Here is a 22,040-nt window from a genome sequence, read left to right on the forward strand (position 1 = left end):
CTAGCCTAAAGTTTTCTTATTAAGTTATTACTCATTTTCATGTGAAAAGTTTAGCGAAGCTAGCTAGCTAGGTATTATTCTAAAAGCTCAATGCAAATTAATTACCTTTTTTTTTAAAAAAAAGGATTTTCTATTAATGCATCAAAACGGCGTTTACAAGGTGATCCATATATCCAAAGACATACCCAGATAAAAAAACGTTAAATACATGCAAAATTAACTCAGAGAGATGCCTAAAGCCCTTGCAGCAGCCGAACCACTGAACTTAAAAAAGAGATCTTCGAATGAGCAGCAACCTTCATTCTTGTCGTGCCAAATAACATCCTGCAAAATCCTTGCAATAGGCATGATTTTTTTCTAAATTGATGCATCTCCGTTTGCCGCAATTTTTTTAATGAAATTTCACAGTATATTTGGTGCCCATAGGGATATGATAGTCGACGATAAGCTCCGGTTTCGCTAAAAGATACCTTCTTTTGTAGTTAAAACAAAGTTCAACGGTGCGAAATCACTGACATGTTATGAGATCTGTTTGGTAAATTTATGTACGGATGATATTAGTTGCAGTGTCATCTAGATTATGTAATTACTGAATCCAGTTATTATTATTATATAAGTTAAAAGCCGCAGTCGGATTAGACATAGAAAAGCAACCCCTCAAGGACGAGGATTACAATAATCAGAGAAAGGTAAAAGGTAAAATAGGACACGACTTCAGCGGTGGTTGCCTTGCTTTGCTGGTTCTTTTCTTTTTTTTTCTTTTTTCTTGACCCCGGATATTTAAATTCCGTTCGATTAATCCTCTAAATTCCGTGAATATTTGATGACACACAAAATGAATAATCATGTCAAAGAGACTATGGTAGCCGTAAGGGATTTCCAACCTTGTAACTTTGTTGGGTGCCTTGGATGCACTCTTTTTTCCATGTAAAAACAATTAAGTTGGGTTGACTTATTAATAACCTCGTGGACCGCATTTTTCCTCTTCCCCCTTCTCAATTGTCACGATTGAGATGCAACAACCCTTCACTTTTAAAAGATTATTTTATTAGATGAGATATGACTTTGTTTAATTATGCATTACTCAATACTTTCCCACACGCTTCAATTATATTGATATCATGTGAAATTGTGATATGTACGAATTATTTAAAAAAAATGCTAATATTATTAAAAACGATTTGGTCCAATTATTAGTTATTCTCGTCCCTGTGGAATGCTCGTATTTAATTTCCTCTCATTCACATTCGATTTTCCATCCAGCATCATGCTCGGGACGGTAAGATTGTATGCAACAATTGATCGCCTATGCCTCCTGTCCCCGATGGCCGGATCAAGGTTTGCCGACAATGGGTCATCCCCTCGATGTCTATAACGCTTTTGAATTTAAGACTCGTTGAGAGGAGTCCAGCTACGACTCTTATTTTCATCTTATTTAAGCACAGGACAACAACGTACGTACGGAAGCATAATTTCCCGTATAAAGCTTCTAATGGAAAGGGCAGAGAGTTACAAATATGGAAAAAATAGATGACAAATGTCGCGCCGCATCTTGATTAAATAATAACAAAAACGTGAATTTAATATTTATTCTTTTTCCGGTAAGGGTTTTTTTTTCCAGTAAGGTTAATATTTGTTCTTTTGATTCTCGTAATATAACGCGGTTTTTCCGGCTACGGAACCGCGAAAATTCTCAATTAAAAAAAATTAGGCATGAAATAAAACACCATTCAAAATCCACTATTACTTGGTTAATCGCACTTACTTTTTATTTCTTCTGCATTTTGATGTTTGAAAAGTTGAAGGAGTTCTACCCAAATCAATTTGAGATTGGTCAACACGATAAGAGATAAAATTCTCTAAATCGTGAAACTTCTCTGTTTACAATATTCGAAATTTAAGACTTTGTTTAATGAGAATAGGCGTGAATCATCTGAGCTAATTCAAGTTGATGCATTTACAATCTTTTAAGCACTTATAGTTAACTCGCATCATTCTTTAGTGATGACAAAATCGCAATTACATTCTCCCGGAGAATAACTAGTTTTGAGGGAAGGAAAAATGATCGGGGATTGAAGCGAAATCGATTTCCTTATAGGTCATGAGACAAGCGATAGTTGAAGAGAAATGAAGGAAAAGGGAGATGTGACGACAATTCCATCATTTAGGAGGATATGATTTGAGGATGGTGCATTGTATCCTCCAATTCCATTTAAGATACATTTCAAAGACTGACTTAATTAGAGCCATCGCTGTCGTGCATATATCTGGAAAAAAAATTATGTTAGGGGGCCAATCGGGACTCGAATCGGATGAACTTGATGAATCGTAAACACAGCACGGGAGGATGGAAGTCAATTCTTCCTAACCAGAAAGTACTTGTGGACAAATTGTCTTCTATCACCAGCTCTAATGTGCTTGTTCAAAAATGTCATCCCTCCAATCAACATCGATTGGTTCAAATAATTATACGCTTATTTTACTTAAACGAGATCTCGAGTTCGAGTCCTTATAAATGCAGAAAATTCACGTTAATAAGAATTTTATCATTTAGTGAATCGATTCGGTTTAATTGGATTAATTGAGACTCATTAGAACTTTCTGATATCAAAATTCACGCGTGAGAAAAATGTCATCTCTCCTATAAAAGTTGGGACAATGAATCTAATCAAACAAAACTCATCTGTTTTGGGAACCATTTATGGCATTTTCTTGATCCGCTCACTTTTCATCGTCTGATTGATTTAGACATGTATTTTGCAAGAATTCAATACAATTTACAAGGATTCAATTGAACTTTGCTGTTCAGTAATGCAAGATTTACATTGGAATTCACATGGGACCAAAATCAATAAGATATAGCAAGAATTCAATTCACTCTCTTTATTTTTTTAAATTTTAAAATCGTTTGCAAATAAATCACTCTCTTTCAAATACATTTAATTCAATAGAACTGAATTGAATTAAAATGAACTGAATTGAAATAATTTCTTTCAAGAATTGGTTCCAAACGGGCTGATACAGTGCATGTACTTTTTTTTTGTTTTTTTGGTGAAAGCATGTACATTACATAATGACTTTTAACTTTGGGCATAAAATACTTTTAGCCGTCCTTGATTACGTTTATATGTTGTCATATCAGTAGTCTTTGAAATTTTTTATGCAAACTCTATCATAAATAGTTGATTTAACGACTTGCCGAAGACTGAGGTGACCTTTTTTACGAACCTTAGAAGCATAAAGGCTTTTAAGAATGTGCCTCTTAAGGGATCACATTCAAATTCGACACGCACCTCATTAATGATTATAAAAGAACGACTTTATAGATATACTAATAAGATTCAACTAGACCAAATGTTAATTCACAGTGCACAGAAAATGTTATGCACATTTGACGGCGACACTTATTATATATGTATAGCATGTGTAACCTCAAAATATCATGTTCAAATAAGACACGTTACTCACATGAGAGTAAAACCACGTTGGTAAAAGTACAAATACGGCCTTGTTGGAAACATATACAATGAATATTTAGGCTTGATTTGAAAGTGTTGTTACTGAAATATAAGTGTTGAAGTATAATTATTAAAAAATAAATATTTATTTTAAAATAAATAAAAGCGTTTGGGAGGTAATAATTAAAAATTATTGAAAGTAAAAATAATAATTATTAATACTTAAAACATAATAAGTAGAAGTAGATTTTATAAACACCTATTAACTTATTTGAGAAAATCATGTTTGCAATAGTAATTTCGACCCAAATCATGATTTTAAAATCTCCCACTAAATACTAAATATGATAAGTAAAAAGTGATTATGAAATATCCCACCGCACTTTTAAATGAACTATAAATATGGTTGACTTTCCTTATAAGTTTTGCTAATATGACTTTGTGTCATTATAACACCTCATCGTTGAATGCTCATGAATCCCGTGATCCACGGCACCATCAAACGGTGAGAAAACTCCGTATTACAATGACATTGAGTCATGAATTTTCCCGGACGAAAATACACTTCTATTCATTTCCTTGTCAGCTGTAAGTGCACGTCATTAATGTGACATCATGCCCGGTCAGTGGAGCCCCGATGATGCACAATAGTAATCCCCCTTTTCACCACCGGTTAGAAATTATTATGATATGTTTAGTTTTAGAATTAAGTAAAGTTAAATTTTGGTTTTAATTGGATTGTAATGATTGTGTTGTTGAATTATGAGAAAAAATAATGAATAGTTGAGAGAAAGTAATGATTACATTGTTAAATTGTGGAAAGAGTAATTGATAGTTGAGGTAATTTGGTATTAAAAATTGAATTGAATGGTTAAAAAAATTGAAGTAAAATAGAAAAGTAATAATTGCGTTATTAATTTTTATTATGTAGTAAATAGAGTTCAAGTTAGAGTTAAAATTTTAAAGACTTGATTATAAAATCAAACGGAGTGTTACAATATTCGACGACGTTTCTCTGATATGATCTTTGCATAATAAACCATATTTCTTTTCAATTTTGCACGTGTCTTTCTTTATCTGAACGGATAGATATGTATTAATTGACCAAAACAATATGAGATGGAGTTGCACAGATATACAGATTTGAGACTAGAGTCCTCGAAATATCAACGTGTACCGAGTCAGCCATTAAATAGTAGAAGACTAATTCCCAATTTAAAGAGCAAGAAAAAAGCACGGAGTTGGCCAATCCATTTAAATTCCAGCGAAGTAAAAGGGGACCCCTATTTTTTCTTTTCCTTCACTGAACAGGCAATGCAGCCTTTAGCCGCCCAGACAAATGATGACCAATTTAAGTACGATACAATAGGAGCAAATTAAAGCATATAATTCACCTTTTCTTTTTTTCGAGACTAAATGGACGATTTGGTCCCTGAAAGATGAAGCTTCGGACAAGTTCGTCCCCCAAAGAAATTCTCTATACAATTTGGTCCGAACGTTTGAAACGTTTGGACAATTTGGTCCTTCCGTCCAAAACAGTAGTAGGTCCCTGACAGATTAGCCATTAACGGAGATTTCCTTCCTTCCCTTCGTATCATCCCCGCGATTTCCCTGCTAAGAAACGGAAGCTTGCCCGCCTCTTCTCATCAGGTCTGCACGAGTTCCCGCCCAAAATTCGCTAGATCTTCTCCTCGTCTAGGTTTCCCTGCGTTCTTCTTCCGATTCTGTGCTGTCCCGGCCGTGAGAAGCTCGATTTTGGCAAATGGGGAGCAGGTCAGTTTGGATTGTTTCATCTGTTTGTGGTTCTTTATCATACGAATTGTGCTGTTATTTGTTTTATCCAATGCTCATATGTCCCAACCTAGAACATTATGGAGACTTAAACTCGTGAAACCTCATAAATTAGGCAATAGATAATCCAGACTATGCATTCAAACTTACTCTGGGGAGATCAGAGATTGCATCTTGTAATAGCAGTTTGTTTTCCGAATGGTCTAAGGAGTAGCCCTCATCATATGCAACCGAAAATGCACATATAATGTGGACCAAAAGTACCTCCTGCTTGACTCGCATCTCGACTTGCCGGGTGACTGGAATCCTCTGAGGTCAGCTGAACAGGCTGACAATTGCCTCTTAGCAGATAGGTAGGGCTACTTAAGTAACTTAGTGCAAGGTGTGTATATGTAATGAAAACTAAATGGATTTTAAAAAACGACTCATGAGTATGGTAGAGTTCTTAGACCTTGGCAAGGTAAGCTCTTTTTAATGCACTTACCCCGCTGAATCTGGGGTTTTTTATGCATACAAGTATTTTTGTTGGAACGTTGATACATAACTAATGGAATGCTTAGGGTATCTCCATTGCCCGATAAGATGATCTTGTCAGTATTGGTATAAATGATCTTTCCCTCGCGTGCTGCTGTGTGCCTGCATTTGATGTGTCTCAAATCCTGTGGACTTCTAAACCAAGAAACGCAAACCTCAAATTAATACAAGAAGTCAGAAGATCCATACCTCAAACTCCAAAGGAATTACACCTCTGACCAGAACATTGTGAGTAGGCAATGGATATTGCGGTAATCTCTGTTAATACAAGATTGAATACAAATTAAAAAAAGCAATTTTTAGTTCCAAGGGGTCCTGAGTTTATGCTTAGCAAAAATATCCTAATATCTTGGATAATTTCAAAGTTTATGGACACACCTCGGTAGGGCGAGCACCCCATACAAACACACGCATCCGAAACTGAGTGAGGCCCATATGCACCAGCAGATGGTTGTTGCCTCATTGTCTCTGTGAAAGATAATGACCCTACTCATAAGTATTCCCTAATAAGTTCCAACATAAGCGCAATCTTTGTGAAAGATAATGATCCTACTCTTAAGTATTTCCTAACCACTTCCTCTTGGAGTGTTGGATTGCGGATTTATTGAATTACCTTTTTTGAACTACTATTATTTAATCTTTGTTTGGTTTTATGAAGGAATGATCATGAGGTTGGTGAGGAGGAAAATCTTGAAGTATATGATGATGATAGGCATGAGGATCAGTTTGAGTATGAAGGTACTGAACATTTTGATTCAGGAGTTTATTGGGATGAAGAACGTATATTTAATGACAATGCTGAAGGTCATTTGGGTGAACAAGAAGAGCATCTTGGTAATCAATCAGATTCTGAAAATGAGGAGCAGGTAGTTGTCAGAATATCACCAACAGCAGCGGATATGGTTATCTCCAGTGATGAAGAGGAATGATATATTTCGAAAGAGTTAGTGGACGAGTGTATTTCTGATGACGACAAAGGTGAAGAGGAGAAGGCAAAGTACCCCGAGTCTGATGAGAAGGCCATATTTGGGGACATTCAATTACAGTTAAACATGTTATTCCCAAACTTGACTGTGTTCAAGAAAGCTGTGACAAATTATAATATTGCAATAGGAAGGGTGTTCAAGTTTGTGAAGAATGATAATGAAAGGGTTAGGGCAAAGTGTAGATCAGAAGGGTGCAAATGGGAGATCTTCTGCTCTTGGAGTAATGATGTGAAAACTTTCAAAATAAAGAAGTTCGTGGAGCCACATACTTGTGCTCGGGGGTTCAAAAACAAGCAAGCTAATAAGAAGTGGTTGGCTGCTCAACTTGTTGATGAATTAAGATCATACCCGACAATGTCAGCACATGATGCTTTTGAGTGGTTTAAAAGGTGTAGAGGTATTCATGTAGATGACTATCAGATATACAGAGCAATGAAGTTGGCGAGAAAAATTGTAGAGGGGTCCGAGAAGTTGCAATATCAAAAGTTATGGGACTATTGTGAGGAACTTAGGAGGCGGAATCCTAATTCTACATTTGGTTTGAAAGTACATAGACCTACTCTAGAGCTGCCACCAACATTTGATAGGCTATACATTTGCTTTAATGCAAATGTTCAGGGGTTTAAAGCAGGATGCAGGCCCTTGATTGGGCTAGATGGGTGTTTTCTGAAGGGATATTACGGAGGACAGTTACTGTCTGCTGTTGCTCAAGATGGCAATCAACATTTTTATGTGATTGCAGTAGCTGTTGTTGGGCAAGAAAGTAGGGATACATGGAGTTGGTTTTTGACAAATTTGCTTGGTGATATTGGACAGTACAGTGACAATGGGTGAAACTTTATATCAGATCAACAAAAGGTATCTATCACTTAACTATAATATTTTAATATTGACTAAAAGTAGAATGTTATTTGACGATAAAGATTCTTGCAGGGTTTGAAATTGGCTTTGGAGGAATTATGTCCTGGTGCTCCACATAGAAATTGTGTATTGCACATATGGAGGAACTTCTACAGCAACTTCAAGAACATGAACCTAACCAAGCAATTGTGGAAATGTGCAAGAAGTACCACAATGGTGGAATTTGAACATAATATGATGGTAATGAAGAGAATGAATGAGGCTGCATGGGCATGGCTGAAGAGATTTAATCCCGACGCTTGGACGAAAGCTGGATTTAGTGATTATCCAAAGAATGATAATCTACTAAATAATACTTGTGAGCAGTTTAACTCGAAGATTGTGAAGTTCAGAGGTAAACCAATCATTACGATGCTTGAAGAGATTAGATGTTATTTGATGGGGAAGATGAATAAGCACAGAGTGAGGGCAAATAGCTTTGTGGGTCCAATTTGTCCAGTAGCGCAGAGTAGGCTAGAGAAGTCTAGAAAAGACAGTTCATATTGGACCCCTGAATGGGTTGGTGATGCTGATGGTTACAAATTTCAAGTATGGAAAAGGCCCCAATGTAAGGTGGTAGATTTAGGTGCTGCAACTTGCAGTTGTAGAATGTGGCAGTTAACTGGGATACCATGTGCACATGCTATTGCTTGCATGGCTTACAATAATTTGGAGCCCGAGAAGTATGTTCACTCATGGTATTCAACTGAACGATGGAGAGCCACTTATGTCCCTTACATTGAACCAATTACCGGTGAAAGTGACTGGCACCGCACTAAACTGCCACCAATTGAACCACCAGCATTTAAAAGACCGTCTGGAAGGCCTAAGTAAAGGAGAAGGCAATCTGAGGGTGAGGCAAGCACTTCTAGCAACTCCTCCAAGGCAACAATAAAGTATGGTGAGATTCACTGTTCTAGATGTGGAAAGACTGGGCACAACATTAGACGATGTATGAATGAAGCCACTAATGATGCTCCAGATAAGAGGGGAAACAGAAGAACATCCAGAGGTCCTAATGCATCTAATGCACAGGTATAATAATTGTTTATCCTGTTTACTATGATTTATATTATTGGCTTTCTCTTAGAAATTTTTACGATAACTTTGTTTCGTAGGTTGAAGCCCCCTCAGGCCCTTCAAGGCCTATTATAGGTTCTCAAGACTCCATCATTCTCGGGCCTAGCGTACCTGTTTCAGTGGGATCCATTCGATCAGCTTCACATTCCTCTGCTCAGGTTGATTGAACTCACATTGAGTATTGAAACTTTTTGTAATGAAGGGAAGCCAACATATAAACATTCTTTTTATAGGTTCAACGAAGGCCTCTTAGTTCGGGAATGGGGATAGCAGCAAACCAAGGTCCTAATTGGAGGCCTCCAACACCATTGAATTCTGCGCCATGTCCAAGCACATTTCCATTCAGGTACCCTGCAGCAATGATGGGTAGAGGCAATTGGAGTAGTCACCCTTCAAGGCCTCCTCCGACAAGGCCAAGAGTACTTGCACCAGCGTCAACAGCTTCAGCGTCGACTTCCCATTCAAGCTCGTCACAAGGATCAAATACCATGAGTCGAAGATCCTGAGGGCTTAGTTGAAACAGCTTTAGAAATAGTTGTATGTTTACTGTGTTACATTATGTTGAAAAATGTATTTTCTCTGTATTCTGTCGAAAAATGCACTCTGTTATGTATTCTGTCGGAAAATGCATTTTGTTCTGTATTCTGGCGGAAAATGCATTTTGTTCTGTATTCTGGCGAAAAATGCATTTTTCTCTGCATTCTGTTGAAAAATGCATTTTTGTCTGCATTCTGTCGAAAAATGCACTCTTATCTGCATTCTGTCGGAATATGCATTTTATTCTGTATTCTGTCAAAAAAATGCACTCTGTTATGTATTCTGTCGGAAAATGCATTTTGTTCTGTATTCTGGCGGAAAATGCATTGTCAAACATTGTATTATATTACTAATAACAGAGTCATCTCAATACAACACAAACTACGACTACAACAATGACGACAACCAATACACCACATGTAATCTTAAGCATTCTGTTTTCATGTTCATACATTTGAATTTTCTTCTTCATTTTCTTCATGAGCTTGTTATCTTCTGTAGTCTTCTGCACTTCGAGTTGCTCCTCATTATCAACCCATTCAAAATACCCACATGTAATATCACTTCTTTTCCATAAGGGACAACTAAGAAAACGCCTACCATAACTTTGTTTCTTTGTAGATGTTTGTAATAGTAGCTTCCTTCCACACCCACAGAGATTTATTGATTTTTCAACATCGGAATATGCCGTGGACTTTTGGACATATTGGTTTGTCCCACTCCAATGGCTTCCCTCACCTCCCATATCTGTTGTGATTCCCCTCTCTGTTCTCTCTCTCTGCTTGTATTGTCACTGTTCGATGTCTCTTCCAAATGGGCTAATAATCTGAAAAGCAAGACCATCAAATTAAACATACAAGTACATGTGTTGAGAATACAAGCACCACGCACATGCACGGCAACAGAACAAGCAACCGCACGCAAGTATAATTCAGGTACCTAAAAAGAGCACCAAGCAAATGCAGCAAACTTCATGTGAAAACAGGAGCAGCCAGAAACACCAAGTCCATGTGATACCAGGTTCAGCAGCAGCAACAAACACATTGCTGATAATACAAATACTTGATACCAAGTGCAGCAGCACAATTCATAAATTCACAGCCGCAATATTCCCGAAATTCACAAATTTCACAGTGCCGAGATTTCCATGCTCCAGACTAGACTGAGTTGCATTTGGTCCCAAGCACACACACTCTTCAAACAACACCGGCCATAAAAACAAGAGCAGCCACAAACACCAAGTCCGTGCGATACCAAGTTCAGCAGCAACAAACACACATGACTTTTTCTTATCAATACTATGCCAAACAATTAGATCAAGTCACAGTAGATCAATTCATTCGCAGAATTCGCAAAAATACCAACTACATCATACTAACGGCCTAGCCCGTTATTAGATCAAGTCACACTAGAATAAAGCTAAGAACTCAAGAAAGTAAATTCGGATCAGGCCTGTTGCGAGGGTAAAATTGGCTTGAAATCGACAGAAATTGCATTCTTTCAACTACAAATGGCATCCCATGATTAAGCGTGGCAAAAAAAATTTTAAAGAGATGACATAACATTCATTTTAAATTACAATAGACCCAGCTCATCACAAATCACCCACACATTCAAGCATTATCAAACTCATGTAAAACATCACAAATCAAACACGTAATAGCACAGATATGCACTTTCAGCTGAGCATATTCTCGAATTAACAAGGTCGAGCAAAACATCCTTTAATCCCTCAATATGTCATTAATCAATTCAGCCTATACATTAAACATGACTTTTTCTTATCAATACTATGCCAAACAATTCACATCAGATACCATATTATCGTGCAACTCATCCATTCATCAAACATCATCGAGAATCTACGAAGGACGACTAAAAGGAACCAAAATCGGTCAATGAGCTATCAAGCTAGTAATCACAAACAACCAGCCAAGTTAAGGAGTTAAGAACCTCACCAAACCCAACTCTAAATTTCAACATCATAACTGCCCAACAACAAAAGAAAATCACCCAAACAACAAAACCAAACCACCCAAACGATTTAGGGTTTGCTCGATTTGGGGCATTTTCGAGCTGATTAGGGCAACTATCAGCTTCATCAATTTCAACAACATAACAACCCAAAATCAAACCCAATCGGCAGAAATTTCATCGCAACAATCGGCAGCAATTTCATCGCAACATTCGGGATTCTAAGAGGGATTTCAACTGACCTGCAACAACCGCGGAAAATCGATGAATCCGACAAAATCCAGACAAGAAATTGACTCGGAAGAAATTTCCCCAACATTCGCCTTTCTCACCAATGCTATTCAGATGCTAACAGGAGAAGACCCATCTTGGGGGCAGTTTCCTCAGGAGCAGGTTGAAGAAATTTTAACAACGATTCCAAAGAACTTCCTAAAGTCAAGGCCTGATGAGAAAGGCGAGAGAATCGGAAGGCTAGGGCAAGACGAACAGAGAATCGGAAGATGGCAGCGAGAGGAATAGGGGGGAATTTGGAGCGGCAAATCGCGAAGAGAAGAGGAGAAGACGGCAGGGACTCACGGCTGCCCAGGGACCAACGTTTTCTCCAACGGAAAGACAAATTGATACAAACGTTTCTGACGGTCGGACCAAATAGTATAGGAAAAAACTTTCAGGGATGAACTTGCCGTGAGGACCATCTTTCAGGGACCAAATCGTCCATTTAGTCTTTTTTTCGATTATAAGAAACTTTAATGAGTTTAATACAGTAAAATATAAATTTTAATATCTATTAAAAAAATATAAGTATAATCTAATCACAAGAATCGAATTTAAAATCTTTTAATTATCAGGTCATAGGCATTGAAGTTTCAAATGAACACCATCCATCTTCAAGGTCATAGGTAGAATACTACTGTGGCTAGCGACTCGACAACAATTAGGGGATATGCACTTTTTTTTCCCCTCCCAAAACTAAGGAGTTTTGAAATTGTTTCGTGAAATTTGAATTCACTCGAAATGCTAGTACATGGAGGAAGGGTGGGGCGTTTTAGTATAGTGGTACAAGATGCTGATTTAGAACCAAGAGGTCATGGGTTCAATCATTACATCCATCTTCAAGGTCATAGGCAGAATACTACTGTGGCTAGCGACTCGACAACAATTAGGGGATATGCACTTTTTTTTCCCTCCCAAAACTAAGGAGTTTTGAAATTGTTTCGTGAAATTTGAATTCACTCGAAATGCTAGTACATGGAGGAAGGGTGGGGCGTTTTAGTATAGTGGTATAAGATGCTGATTTAGAACCAAGAGGTCATGGGTTCAATCATTACATATTTATGCGGCTATCTAAAAACAACTCCAGGGACTATAGAACGGGCGGCGACGTATGTAGCAGAAACGAAATGGTGTGTGTAAGTGCAGTGAACCACAAAATAAGACCGGTCTTTGGGTTACGTAAAAACCTAAGACTGATAGAATATTGAAGTTTGGTATACGTTGGCTAATTTGTTGACGGTTGACCCGTAACGGCTCTGAACGGTAACGTCAGAAACATGAATGACATTCTTCCCCCCTCACCGGCCAAACTTCCCTCTCCCTCTCCCTCCATGTACAAAGGAAGTCTTTCCAGCTGATGATCTCCTTAAATTGCGTAGCTCCTTCCCATCTTTCTTCCCATTACCCGATCGGTCCTGTCGCAGATCTCGTCGGATTGCTAACCGGCCAATGGAAGCTGGTCACTGATGCGATGATGCAGCAGCGGCTCAAGCTCGGCCTCTGACGATACATAGCTTTGCATCGGATCTTATTATGCAGGGAGTTTTGTTATATGTTAGCCTTCATATGCATGGGGGGCTATTTTAGTGCAAGGTCTGCCGTGGCTCTGGTCCTGCTGACGGTTTCCATCCTGGTGCTGCCGCTTGTGTTGCCGCCGCTCCCTCCGCCTCCGCCGCCGCTCCTCCTTGTCCCGGTCGTCATCATGTCCCTCCTTGTACTGCTGGCCATGTCCGGCCCAACCCAGATTCCGAATGTGGCAATCACGTCTATCTGATCGTCAACGGCACGATGAATCTTGAATCTATATACCATCCAATGCAAGTTATAATGCTAGCTGTCGATCATCATCATTGATCTCTTCTTGAGAACTGGGAAGACTGAATGCTTGGCATGGAATTCAACGGTCTGGCATGTTGCGGGCACGGGCCTGTGGTCGATGAAAACAATTAAAAGGATTTACGTGTGATGATGATCGACCGGTGAAGATGGAATAGGGCTGTTCTGCAATGGCAGCCGTGTGAACTGTGATACTGGGCCGCCGGTTGGAAACGGAGAGGAGTTGGCCGCCGGTGCAGCAGCTGCTGATTGGAAAAGTGTGGTGCAAACAAACCGATCCGAGCTAGCAGTCGAGGAGTTTTTCTCTCTTACTAGGATATATTCTCAGATTAGCATAAAGGTAAGGATGTTGATTAATGGTAACAAATTAAATTAGCCGTTTAATTAGCTAGTCATATCTAGCTCCTTTTCTTTTCTGCTCTTCCATGTTTTTTATTTAATTTGCAGATGTGAAAGAAAACGGAAAATTTTGATTAATTTGATTCATCTCCTTTAGAATTATATATATATATATATATATTATAAATATGTACAACTTGAATGACCCCCAGAATTTTCTGGGGCGGTAAGAGGAAAAATGAGAGATGGAGAACATTGGTTCTGCGCGATAATGCTGCTGCAGCCGACCAAACATGAAATATGCATAACGTATATATATATATATATTTATCAATATTTTTTTATGAGTATAATAATATTAATATTAGCTATAACAAAAAGAGAACATATAAACATATTGTATGTTAAGAATAAAAAAAGACCATTTGGATATTTCTCCCGTCTAAATTCTCTTGATTCGTTGGGGGTAAAATGAGCAGATGTTATCCGATTGGACACATTCCACATTAGGCACCAAAACTAAAAGTCTCGCCAACGATGCATTTTTTTTTCCGAATAAAAGGTTAGGTCGAATTATTAGTCCGCTGTGGCTGCCCCAAATAAGGGAACCTAACCGCCACGAGATGTTCCTTTCGCCATAGCTCGCCGAGACTTTAGCTCAACTTGGTCACCGCAGTCCCATCAACACACTAGTGAATTAAGTCTAAGGCCCACTGGATCAAGTATTATGGGCCGGCTACCGCCACCGCCACCGCCATCTCGCCAACGATCGTTGATACCATGAAAATCGCTCTCTTCGCGTGCAACTTGACTGTGTTTAATAGGTATATCGAGTAACAGAGAGAAATTATTTCCTTATCTAAGATCTCTTGATTCGTTGCGTAAAATGAGGATCCGTTATTCAGGGGACCTATTAATCACTTGACCGAGTTTGATACATACGTTTATCAATTATTCCAAAGAGGAATGCTATAAGAAAATTAATTGGAAATTGTAAAGAACTAATTAAGTCATGTTGATTATTGAGTGTCTCCCATGAAAATAATAATAAGTCATATGACATTGCATTAACAAAAGGAAAAAAGAAACTCGTTCTTATATTTGCTAAGCAATCATGCTAATTATCGAATGAATCTCAAGAAATACAATGGAGAAACCAATGGAACTTTGGGAGAATTTTCCTGGAAATAATCGAGAAATATACATGGTCACATTTAAGGAATTAGAGAGCTTTTTCCTTTAATTTTTCTCAAAAACATGGATGATTAAAATTTCACGAGTTGATGGCTGTGATGAACCCCATTTTCCGGGGCTGAAGCAAAGGAGGTTTTCTCTAACTATGGGCCACTGTGATTAATGAGATGCATCTGTATCTTAATCCTAATCAATAGCTCCCTATTAATTAATGGACTAATTAACCACCTCCCCAAATTTTTGCTCGACTGGCATAATAACTAATTAAAAAGGCCAAATAGAAAGAAAAAAAAATTAAAGAGAAATGGAGGGCTCGAATTTGACAGCAATTTTAAGGTAGCAATATTGTTTCTGATCCACAATTTACAATTCGTATAGTATAATTCGATGTCGATATATATAATATATATGTATATGGTATATATATATATAGTGGTCTCAGATTTTGTTGAACCGAGCGAGGACGAAGACCGTGGCAGAGGTGATGGCTGGGATGAAGATCTCGTTCGATACCGCTCGAGGAAGCACCCGTTGCTTGATTAGTAATGACAACACTGGCACCCCGAAGATGTACAACAGTATGTCCTTGGCCCCGACTCCGGTGAACCCCGTGTCAACGATTACTTCTTGGAGGATCTGTTGGAATTCCTCCTTCGTTAGGGATTTCCCTCTTCCTTGATGGTGGGTCTGGAAAACCAGTATAATATATGCATAAGACCATAGTATTCACATTACATCTTCATTCATATCGGTATTTATAAAGGCCAGAATATCTATACATACAAACTGGTCCGCGATAGCTAGCATGCAGCAGCAAACGGTGCAACAATACTAACGTCACGCAAACTGATTAATTGAATCGCCAGGGCGGACAGACGATTGCACTGACGTACCTCGTAAGCCTGTCGTAGAGTCGAAACCTTTGGGACCCGAAATTGCGTGTTTCCGAGCTTCTTGTTGATTTCTCTGTTGTCGCAAAAGAGATGATCATCCGAAGAATTCTCACCGTGAAAAACATTTAAAAAAAAGAGATGATATTGGGAACTCACTCAACGGTTTCGCAGATTATCCGATAAAAGTCACCTAAGTTGAGATCCTCTTCACCCCGATTTGCAATGTACCCGTCATAGTATGCCTCCAATATGGGGGCAAATTCTTTAGCCTTCCTTTCTCCAGAACCTGCAATAATAACATTCCGCCATGAAAACCAAAAACAAAACTTAATAGTGTTCGATGTTAGAACATCTTTCAGGCGTGTCTTTTGACGAATAAGACACAATATTTCAACATGAAACATCTATATACATCTGTTGCAATCAATGGACCATATCTTAGTCCTGACATTCTGACACACACGAGGAACAAATAAGCGGGGCGGTGAAAGCACGTACCGGAGGCAAGCTTGTTGATGGATTGGCCCATGCTGTTGGATTTTTCTCTCGAATTTGAACAAATGTGAATGTGGGTTTGTGTTGCATTTTCAGCTTATATGGCTTAGTTTGAATAATAAAAGGCTTGCCGGTGGGGAAGAGCATAATTCATTTCTTAGGTTATCCAATTTTTAGGAAGAAAAATCTTTTTTTTTTTTTTTGGATTGCTCAAAGGAAGAAAGGAATTTGTACATTTCCTGGACAAAGCTTTTTATGATTCCCATGTGTTAAGTCTTCAACATTCATATTGGAATTGGGCCAGTGGGGTGTTCCAGTATGGGCCTGGCTAGAGCAACTGTGGGCCATTAAGCTGGGCTTTAGCCTTTTCTGTTCAAATGGGCCCAACAACCTCTAGCAACACTCTGTTGACAAAGTCCCAATTTTTTTCGGTTAAAGAGGAAGGCTATGAGTTTGATACAATGAAATGAAAATTCTAAATATCAAATAAATAGGACGAATAGTTCCACCTGAATATCGAACTTGGGATTTCTCAGACCAGACGAGGGTGCGCGCACGGCGTTGCAACCTCTTTGATACAAAGTCTCGATCTTTGATATTCTGGTCAACCATCTTAAGAAAAGTGGAGATTATTCTTTCTTTGTATATTGAAAACAAAAAACAGAAAAAAGAGTGGGAATCTCAAGTTGTGTTTCATTGCGAATCGGATTCATGTGGCTAGACTTTACCTGTTAGGAGCAACATATAATATTTACTTGTATTACCCGATTAAACACGAAATATCGACTGCTTGATCGCGATGAAATGTCCGATTTTTTGGGTGGTAAAAGTCAAAATGATGCGTCATGTCGAATGCTGCAGACAGACAATACACATGAAAGAAGCCAATTTTCTTACGTCCAACAAGACAAGCCAAAATTTAAAATTAACAAGAGACCAATTTCTTTTTTTTTCCTTTTAAATAAAAAATGATTTATTGATTATTATTATGTAATTAATCGTCAGCAGAGGTGAGCTGAGAGAATCTGGGGGGAAGGTTTCTAGAAATTTCAACGACTGCGGGGGGAAGAAAGTGGGGGTTTGGGGGGGAGTCGGCAGACGTGAGGCTCCATGAAGTTTCACGGCATCTTCCGAGTCAAAAAGCGAAAGGTAGGAAGAAGGAGGAGGAGGAGGAAAAGTTTGGTTTTACGGTTCAAACCCGAAGCTGTAACAATGGAGGCGGAAATGGAGAAAATGGGAAATAAATTTATCTCGAATGGGAAGATGAACTATAAAAAGACAAAAATGGCGGCTCTGGAAAATGGAAAGTTAAGAGGGAAATCAAAAAAAAAAAAAAAGGGGGCTTTTTGCTGGAGGAAAAGGACGTCCGCAGGAGGTCGGAATGATCTAAACGTCACGCTTCCTTCTTCCTTCGTGCCCTTTTACTATTTACACTTTCGAAGAAACCAGAGCAGGAAAAAAGGGCTGGAAATTCGAGGTTGGTCTGTCTGTTGAAATCCAGGCCAAAAATTTCATCTGTATTCCCCCAATTTCTTAAGTGAATTTTTCAGTGTGTGTAGTAGATGGGCAGATATATATAATATATAATAATATTATTATAATATATATGTATACATCCACAACCTCTGTAATATCTGTGGTGGCACTACCATAAAAGTCAACAAGCTCGAGTATTTATCTTCCAGAGGGTTCCCTGGTTAGGGTTTTTGTTTGTTCTTCCTCCCAATTTCCACCTCCTGATTGATTCTTCATCTGCACCCTCTCCTTCTTTCTTCCCTTTATCTCTTCTGGGTATTGCTTTTCCACAGCGAATAGACGAGAAAGTTGTAGCTTTTCTGGGGTTTGTTAGTTCTGCCCTTTGGCGTGCGTGTGTTAGCTGAGTGGAGCTGCTGCTGAAGGTCGGAGCTTCTCGGTTTGAGGGGCTGGTGATTTGTTGGGGAGGCTGAGGAAGGAGCTTTTGGGGAGGTGTTTTTTGTGCTTCTGAGTTTGTCTGAGTTAATTGCGGGGGGTGTTGAAGATGAAGTTGATTTATGGGTAGTAGAACAGTGAAAGCTGGAGCTGAAGATGGTAACCGAGCTGTGAACGGGATGCCGAGCTTTGTTCCTCCCGTACCCGCGTCGAATTCCATGTAAAGTCCTCTTCCTCGCCCTTTTGCTCTCTGAATTGTGCAGTTTTTGTTGTTTGTTCCCGAGTATAATTCCGAATTGTTGCTTCCAGTGGCACCGAGGGAAATAGTATCCGTCCTTCTCGAAATACTGACTTTGGGTTGCTGGAGCAGTCTCTTGGATTTCGCATAGACGATGCCATGGACCTCAGCAGGCGTATGTTTTCGATATGATGATTCTCTTATTTGCATTTGATATCGTAATTTATTCTGCAATCTTAGACAATTGAATGCTCGATTTTGTGGGTCTTAATAAGTCCCTGAATTCTCTCCAAGTTTTCACCGGGGGAATGATTGGTTGGTTGTCGAGGATGACAAATTCTATTTCATTACGAGAGTAGCAACTTCAAAGATTTAAATTTTAGACTATTGCTTTTGCATGCGAATAAAGCAATGATTTGTTCATGGCTTCTGGGTATTATGGGTAATGCATAACCGTGCAAATGCACTTAATCTGCTTTATGCTACAAACTTGATCTTATTTGCTAGCCATCCTTGCATATAGATACCAGCTTCACTTTTCTTCTGGTTGCCGGGAGAGATTCTGTGGAATGCTAATTATGTCATCTAGTATTGTAAAAGATCAGAGGACTTACTTTACATCACTCTTAACTTTAATCTTTATTTTCCTCCAACAGATCCTATGTTTAGTCAGATAAAACCGACTAACCAGACTCTTGGCACTGATGTTCGAGTTGGCACGTCAAACAAGGTAAATATATCCTCTGTAGAATTTCCTTCTCTTAGGTCGATTAATTGAAAGGTTTCTCACTCCCTTTCTTCCAGTCTCTTGTGACTTCAGATGGGAATATCCCTGGTTCTGTCGGGTCTCAGAGGCTACCGCTTCAAAAAGAATCACAGCCCCCTGTTGTCTCTGTTCCTGGAGGTCATACTGAAAACTGGGGAGAAACAAACATGGCTGATGCGAGTCCAAGGACAGATACCTCAACGGATGATACAGAAGACAAAAATCAGAGGGTCATCTCTCATAAACCCGTCCTTTTTGAAATTCTGTGTGTTTGTAAGGTGGTTTTGCAATTAGGTCATTTTTCAGATCCTTAGAGTGTGTTTGGATTGAGAGTTGAGTTGAGTTGAGTTTTGGTTTTAATTGGTTTGTAATGATTGTATTGTTGAATTATGAGAAAAAGTGTGAAAAAGTAATAAATAATTGAGAAAAAATAATGATTAAGTAATGATTGTGTTGTTGAATTGTGAAAAAGTAATGAATAGTTGAGAGAATTTAATATTAAAAATTGAATTGAATGGTTAAAAATATTTAAAAAATAAAAAAAGTAATGATTGTGATGTTGAATTGAAGATAAGTGAAGTTGAGTTGAGTTGAGTTAAATTTTGTTGCGAAAACAAACACACCCTTAAAATGTACTGAATTTCGTCGTCGATGTGCAGTATGAAAGGGGTCAATTAACCGCTCTTGGAGCTTCGGACTCTAGTGACAGGTCAAAGGAGAAGGTCTTGGATCAGAAGGTATATGCCCAATCAAGATTTCTCTGATGCTAGCTTCTCCTTCTGAATATTGTATCTAAGTACAATTGTTTGTTCTCTAGACATTACGGCGGCTGGCTCAAAACCGTGAAGCTGCTAGGAAAAGCAGGTTAAGAAAAAAGGTAGGCCCCTGATAATATTTTGTTCCTTCTGATTGCAAGAAACTGGTTTTGCATGACGGTGTATAATTGAAGTTGCACGAATAGATGCTCTTTTCTGTTATCTGCCTGTTCTACAATTTCTAATTTGCCATCATCTGCAGGCGTACGTGCAACAACTAGAAAGTAGCAGGCTTAAACTTACACAACTTGAACAAGAGCTCCAGAGAGCACGCCAGCAGGTAACTTGCTTTGCGAGCCTTTATTCCTTTTTTTTTTTTCCGTATGTCTTCATATGAATTTTTTATCACCAGTCTGACTTATTTATTTTTCTTTTATTCTCTGTAGGGGATATTTATTTCAAGCTCGGGAGACCAATCCCATTCAAATAGTGGAAATGGTACTTGATAATTTTCTGGCAATTTGTTATAGTCATATTATATATTTCACATCCCCTGAGTTCTTTGCTACCAGTATCAGTAGGAATGTCAGAAATAACATAGAATTGCAAACTCTTCAGGTGCCCTGGCTTTTGATGCCGAGTATGCAAGGTGGCTAGAAGAGCAGAACAAGCATATGAGTGAACTGAGGAATGCTGTGAATTCACATGTGGGAGATACGGAACTTCGGACTATCGTCGATAATGCCATGTCACATTTCGAAGACATATTCAGGCTTAAAGGAAATGCTGCAAAAGCTGATGTTTTCCACATCCTGTCTGGGATGTGGAAGACTCCAGCTGAGCGGTGTTTCATGTGGATTGGTGGGTTTCGATCATCTGAGCTCCTCAAGGTAGGAGAAGGGAGCACCTTTTGTCTATAGTAAAGCTGACAATACCAGCATTTGTTGTCATGTCCTCTGCATAGAGAAGTGTACGAACATAATTTAGGGGTTAAATCATCACCACAACTATGCTTGTGCGCAGCCACTTTGCTAATGAAATTATAACTCATGCAGCTTCTGGTGAATCAGTTAGAGCCTCTATCTGAGCAACAGGTAGTGGGTATCTGCCAGTTGCAGCAGTCATCACAACAAGCAGAGGATGCTCTGTCGCAGGGCATGGAGGCGTTGCAGCAATCTCTAGCCGAGACATTGGCTAATGGTTCGCCCTCCTCATCGGGGTCATCCGGGAACGTGGCCAACTATATGGGTCAAATGGCCATGGCGATGGGCAAGCTTGGAACCCTCGAGGGATTCCTTCGGCAGGTGTTTTGGAAATTGCACCTATAATAACGTGAAATTTCGTAATGGCTTTTATTATAAGAATCATTAAGCAAATATGGCTTTTCAGATGATAGAATGAAACATTTATCTTATCATTGGCCATTTCTTGCATGCGATTACCATCAGGCTGATAATCTACGGCAGCAGACACTGCAGCAAATGCACCGAATCCTGACAACTCGCCAATCAGCTCGTGCCATCCTTGCAATCCACGACTATTTCGGTAGGCTTCGAGCTCTCAGTTCTCTTTGGCTTGCTCGGCCCCAGGAGTGACAGGCAGTTCTCCGACCGGCTACTGATGTTGACCAGAGTGGGGGCTTGCCAAGCACATACTTGACGTCACCATGTTATTCTGAAGGAAGGCCATGATGAAACTACAACTGCTTCATACCCTCACGAGCTTTCGGGGTTTTCCCACATCCACTCCTACTGAATGTTCCTGTAAAATATTCAATCCGACTGTAGTTTGTAGCACCTGCGATGACATTCAAGCTAGTAATTGCTGTATATCTCTCTGATGTTGTCTATTGAGGGGCATTTTACTTTTTATAAGTTGTAATGGTTTTGTGTTTTTAGATTTATGGAGAGAAATATAGAATGTCAAAGTGTACACTAAAAGGTTGAAATTAAAGATGTGCTACTATAGTGTTGCTATTGCTACACATTCGACTGTGGTTTGTTTTATACCGGGTTTAGTGGGCATTTGGTTTGAAGTAAAGCTGGAATTTTACCGTGAAAATCTGAACTTTTATCTCCTATTT

General features: G+C 38.9%; 3 protein-coding genes across 3 annotated transcripts; 2 read left to right on the plus strand and 1 right to left on the minus strand.

Annotated features, from left to right (window-relative positions):
* The first annotated feature begins 6,835 nt into the window (after positions 1 to 6,835).
* On the plus strand, positions 6,836 to 8,916 carry LOC116193991. The gene is made up of 4 exons (XM_031522731.1): positions 6,836 to 7,599; positions 7,693 to 8,499; positions 8,590 to 8,704; positions 8,788 to 8,916. Exons 1-4 carry the CDS (start codon positions 6,836 to 6,838, stop codon positions 8,914 to 8,916), a joined length of 1,815 nt encoding a protein of 604 aa, XP_031378591.1.
* A 6,304-nt stretch (positions 8,917 to 15,220) lies between these two features.
* Positions 15,221 to 16,445, minus strand: LOC116195572. The gene is made up of 4 exons (XM_031524835.1): positions 16,294 to 16,445; positions 15,952 to 16,081; positions 15,796 to 15,868; positions 15,221 to 15,589 (listed from the first exon to the last, which is right to left on the minus strand). Exons 1-4 carry the CDS (start codon positions 16,322 to 16,324, stop codon positions 15,341 to 15,343), a joined length of 483 nt encoding a protein of 160 aa, XP_031380695.1. The 5' UTR covers positions 16,325 to 16,445; the 3' UTR covers positions 15,221 to 15,340.
* Positions 16,446 to 17,688: 1,243 nt separating this feature from the next.
* Positions 17,689 to 21,943, plus strand: LOC116195570 (transcription factor TGA2.3-like). Its single transcript, XM_031524833.1, has 11 exons — positions 17,689 to 18,418; positions 18,508 to 18,611; positions 19,093 to 19,166; positions 19,241 to 19,432; positions 19,862 to 19,939; positions 20,020 to 20,079; positions 20,220 to 20,297; positions 20,404 to 20,455; positions 20,576 to 20,847; positions 21,013 to 21,261; positions 21,406 to 21,943. The coding sequence occupies exons 1-11, from the start codon at positions 18,321 to 18,323 to the stop codon at positions 21,550 to 21,552; spliced, it is 1,404 nt and encodes a 467-aa protein (XP_031380693.1). The 5' UTR covers positions 17,689 to 18,320; the 3' UTR covers positions 21,553 to 21,943.
* Positions 21,944 to 22,040: the final 97 nt, after the last annotated feature.

This window comes from Punica granatum, chromosome 2, assembly GCF_007655135.1.
Source record: "Punica granatum isolate Tunisia-2019 chromosome 2, ASM765513v2, whole genome shotgun sequence".
Lineage (NCBI taxonomy): Eukaryota > Viridiplantae > Streptophyta > Magnoliopsida > Myrtales > Lythraceae > Punica > Punica granatum.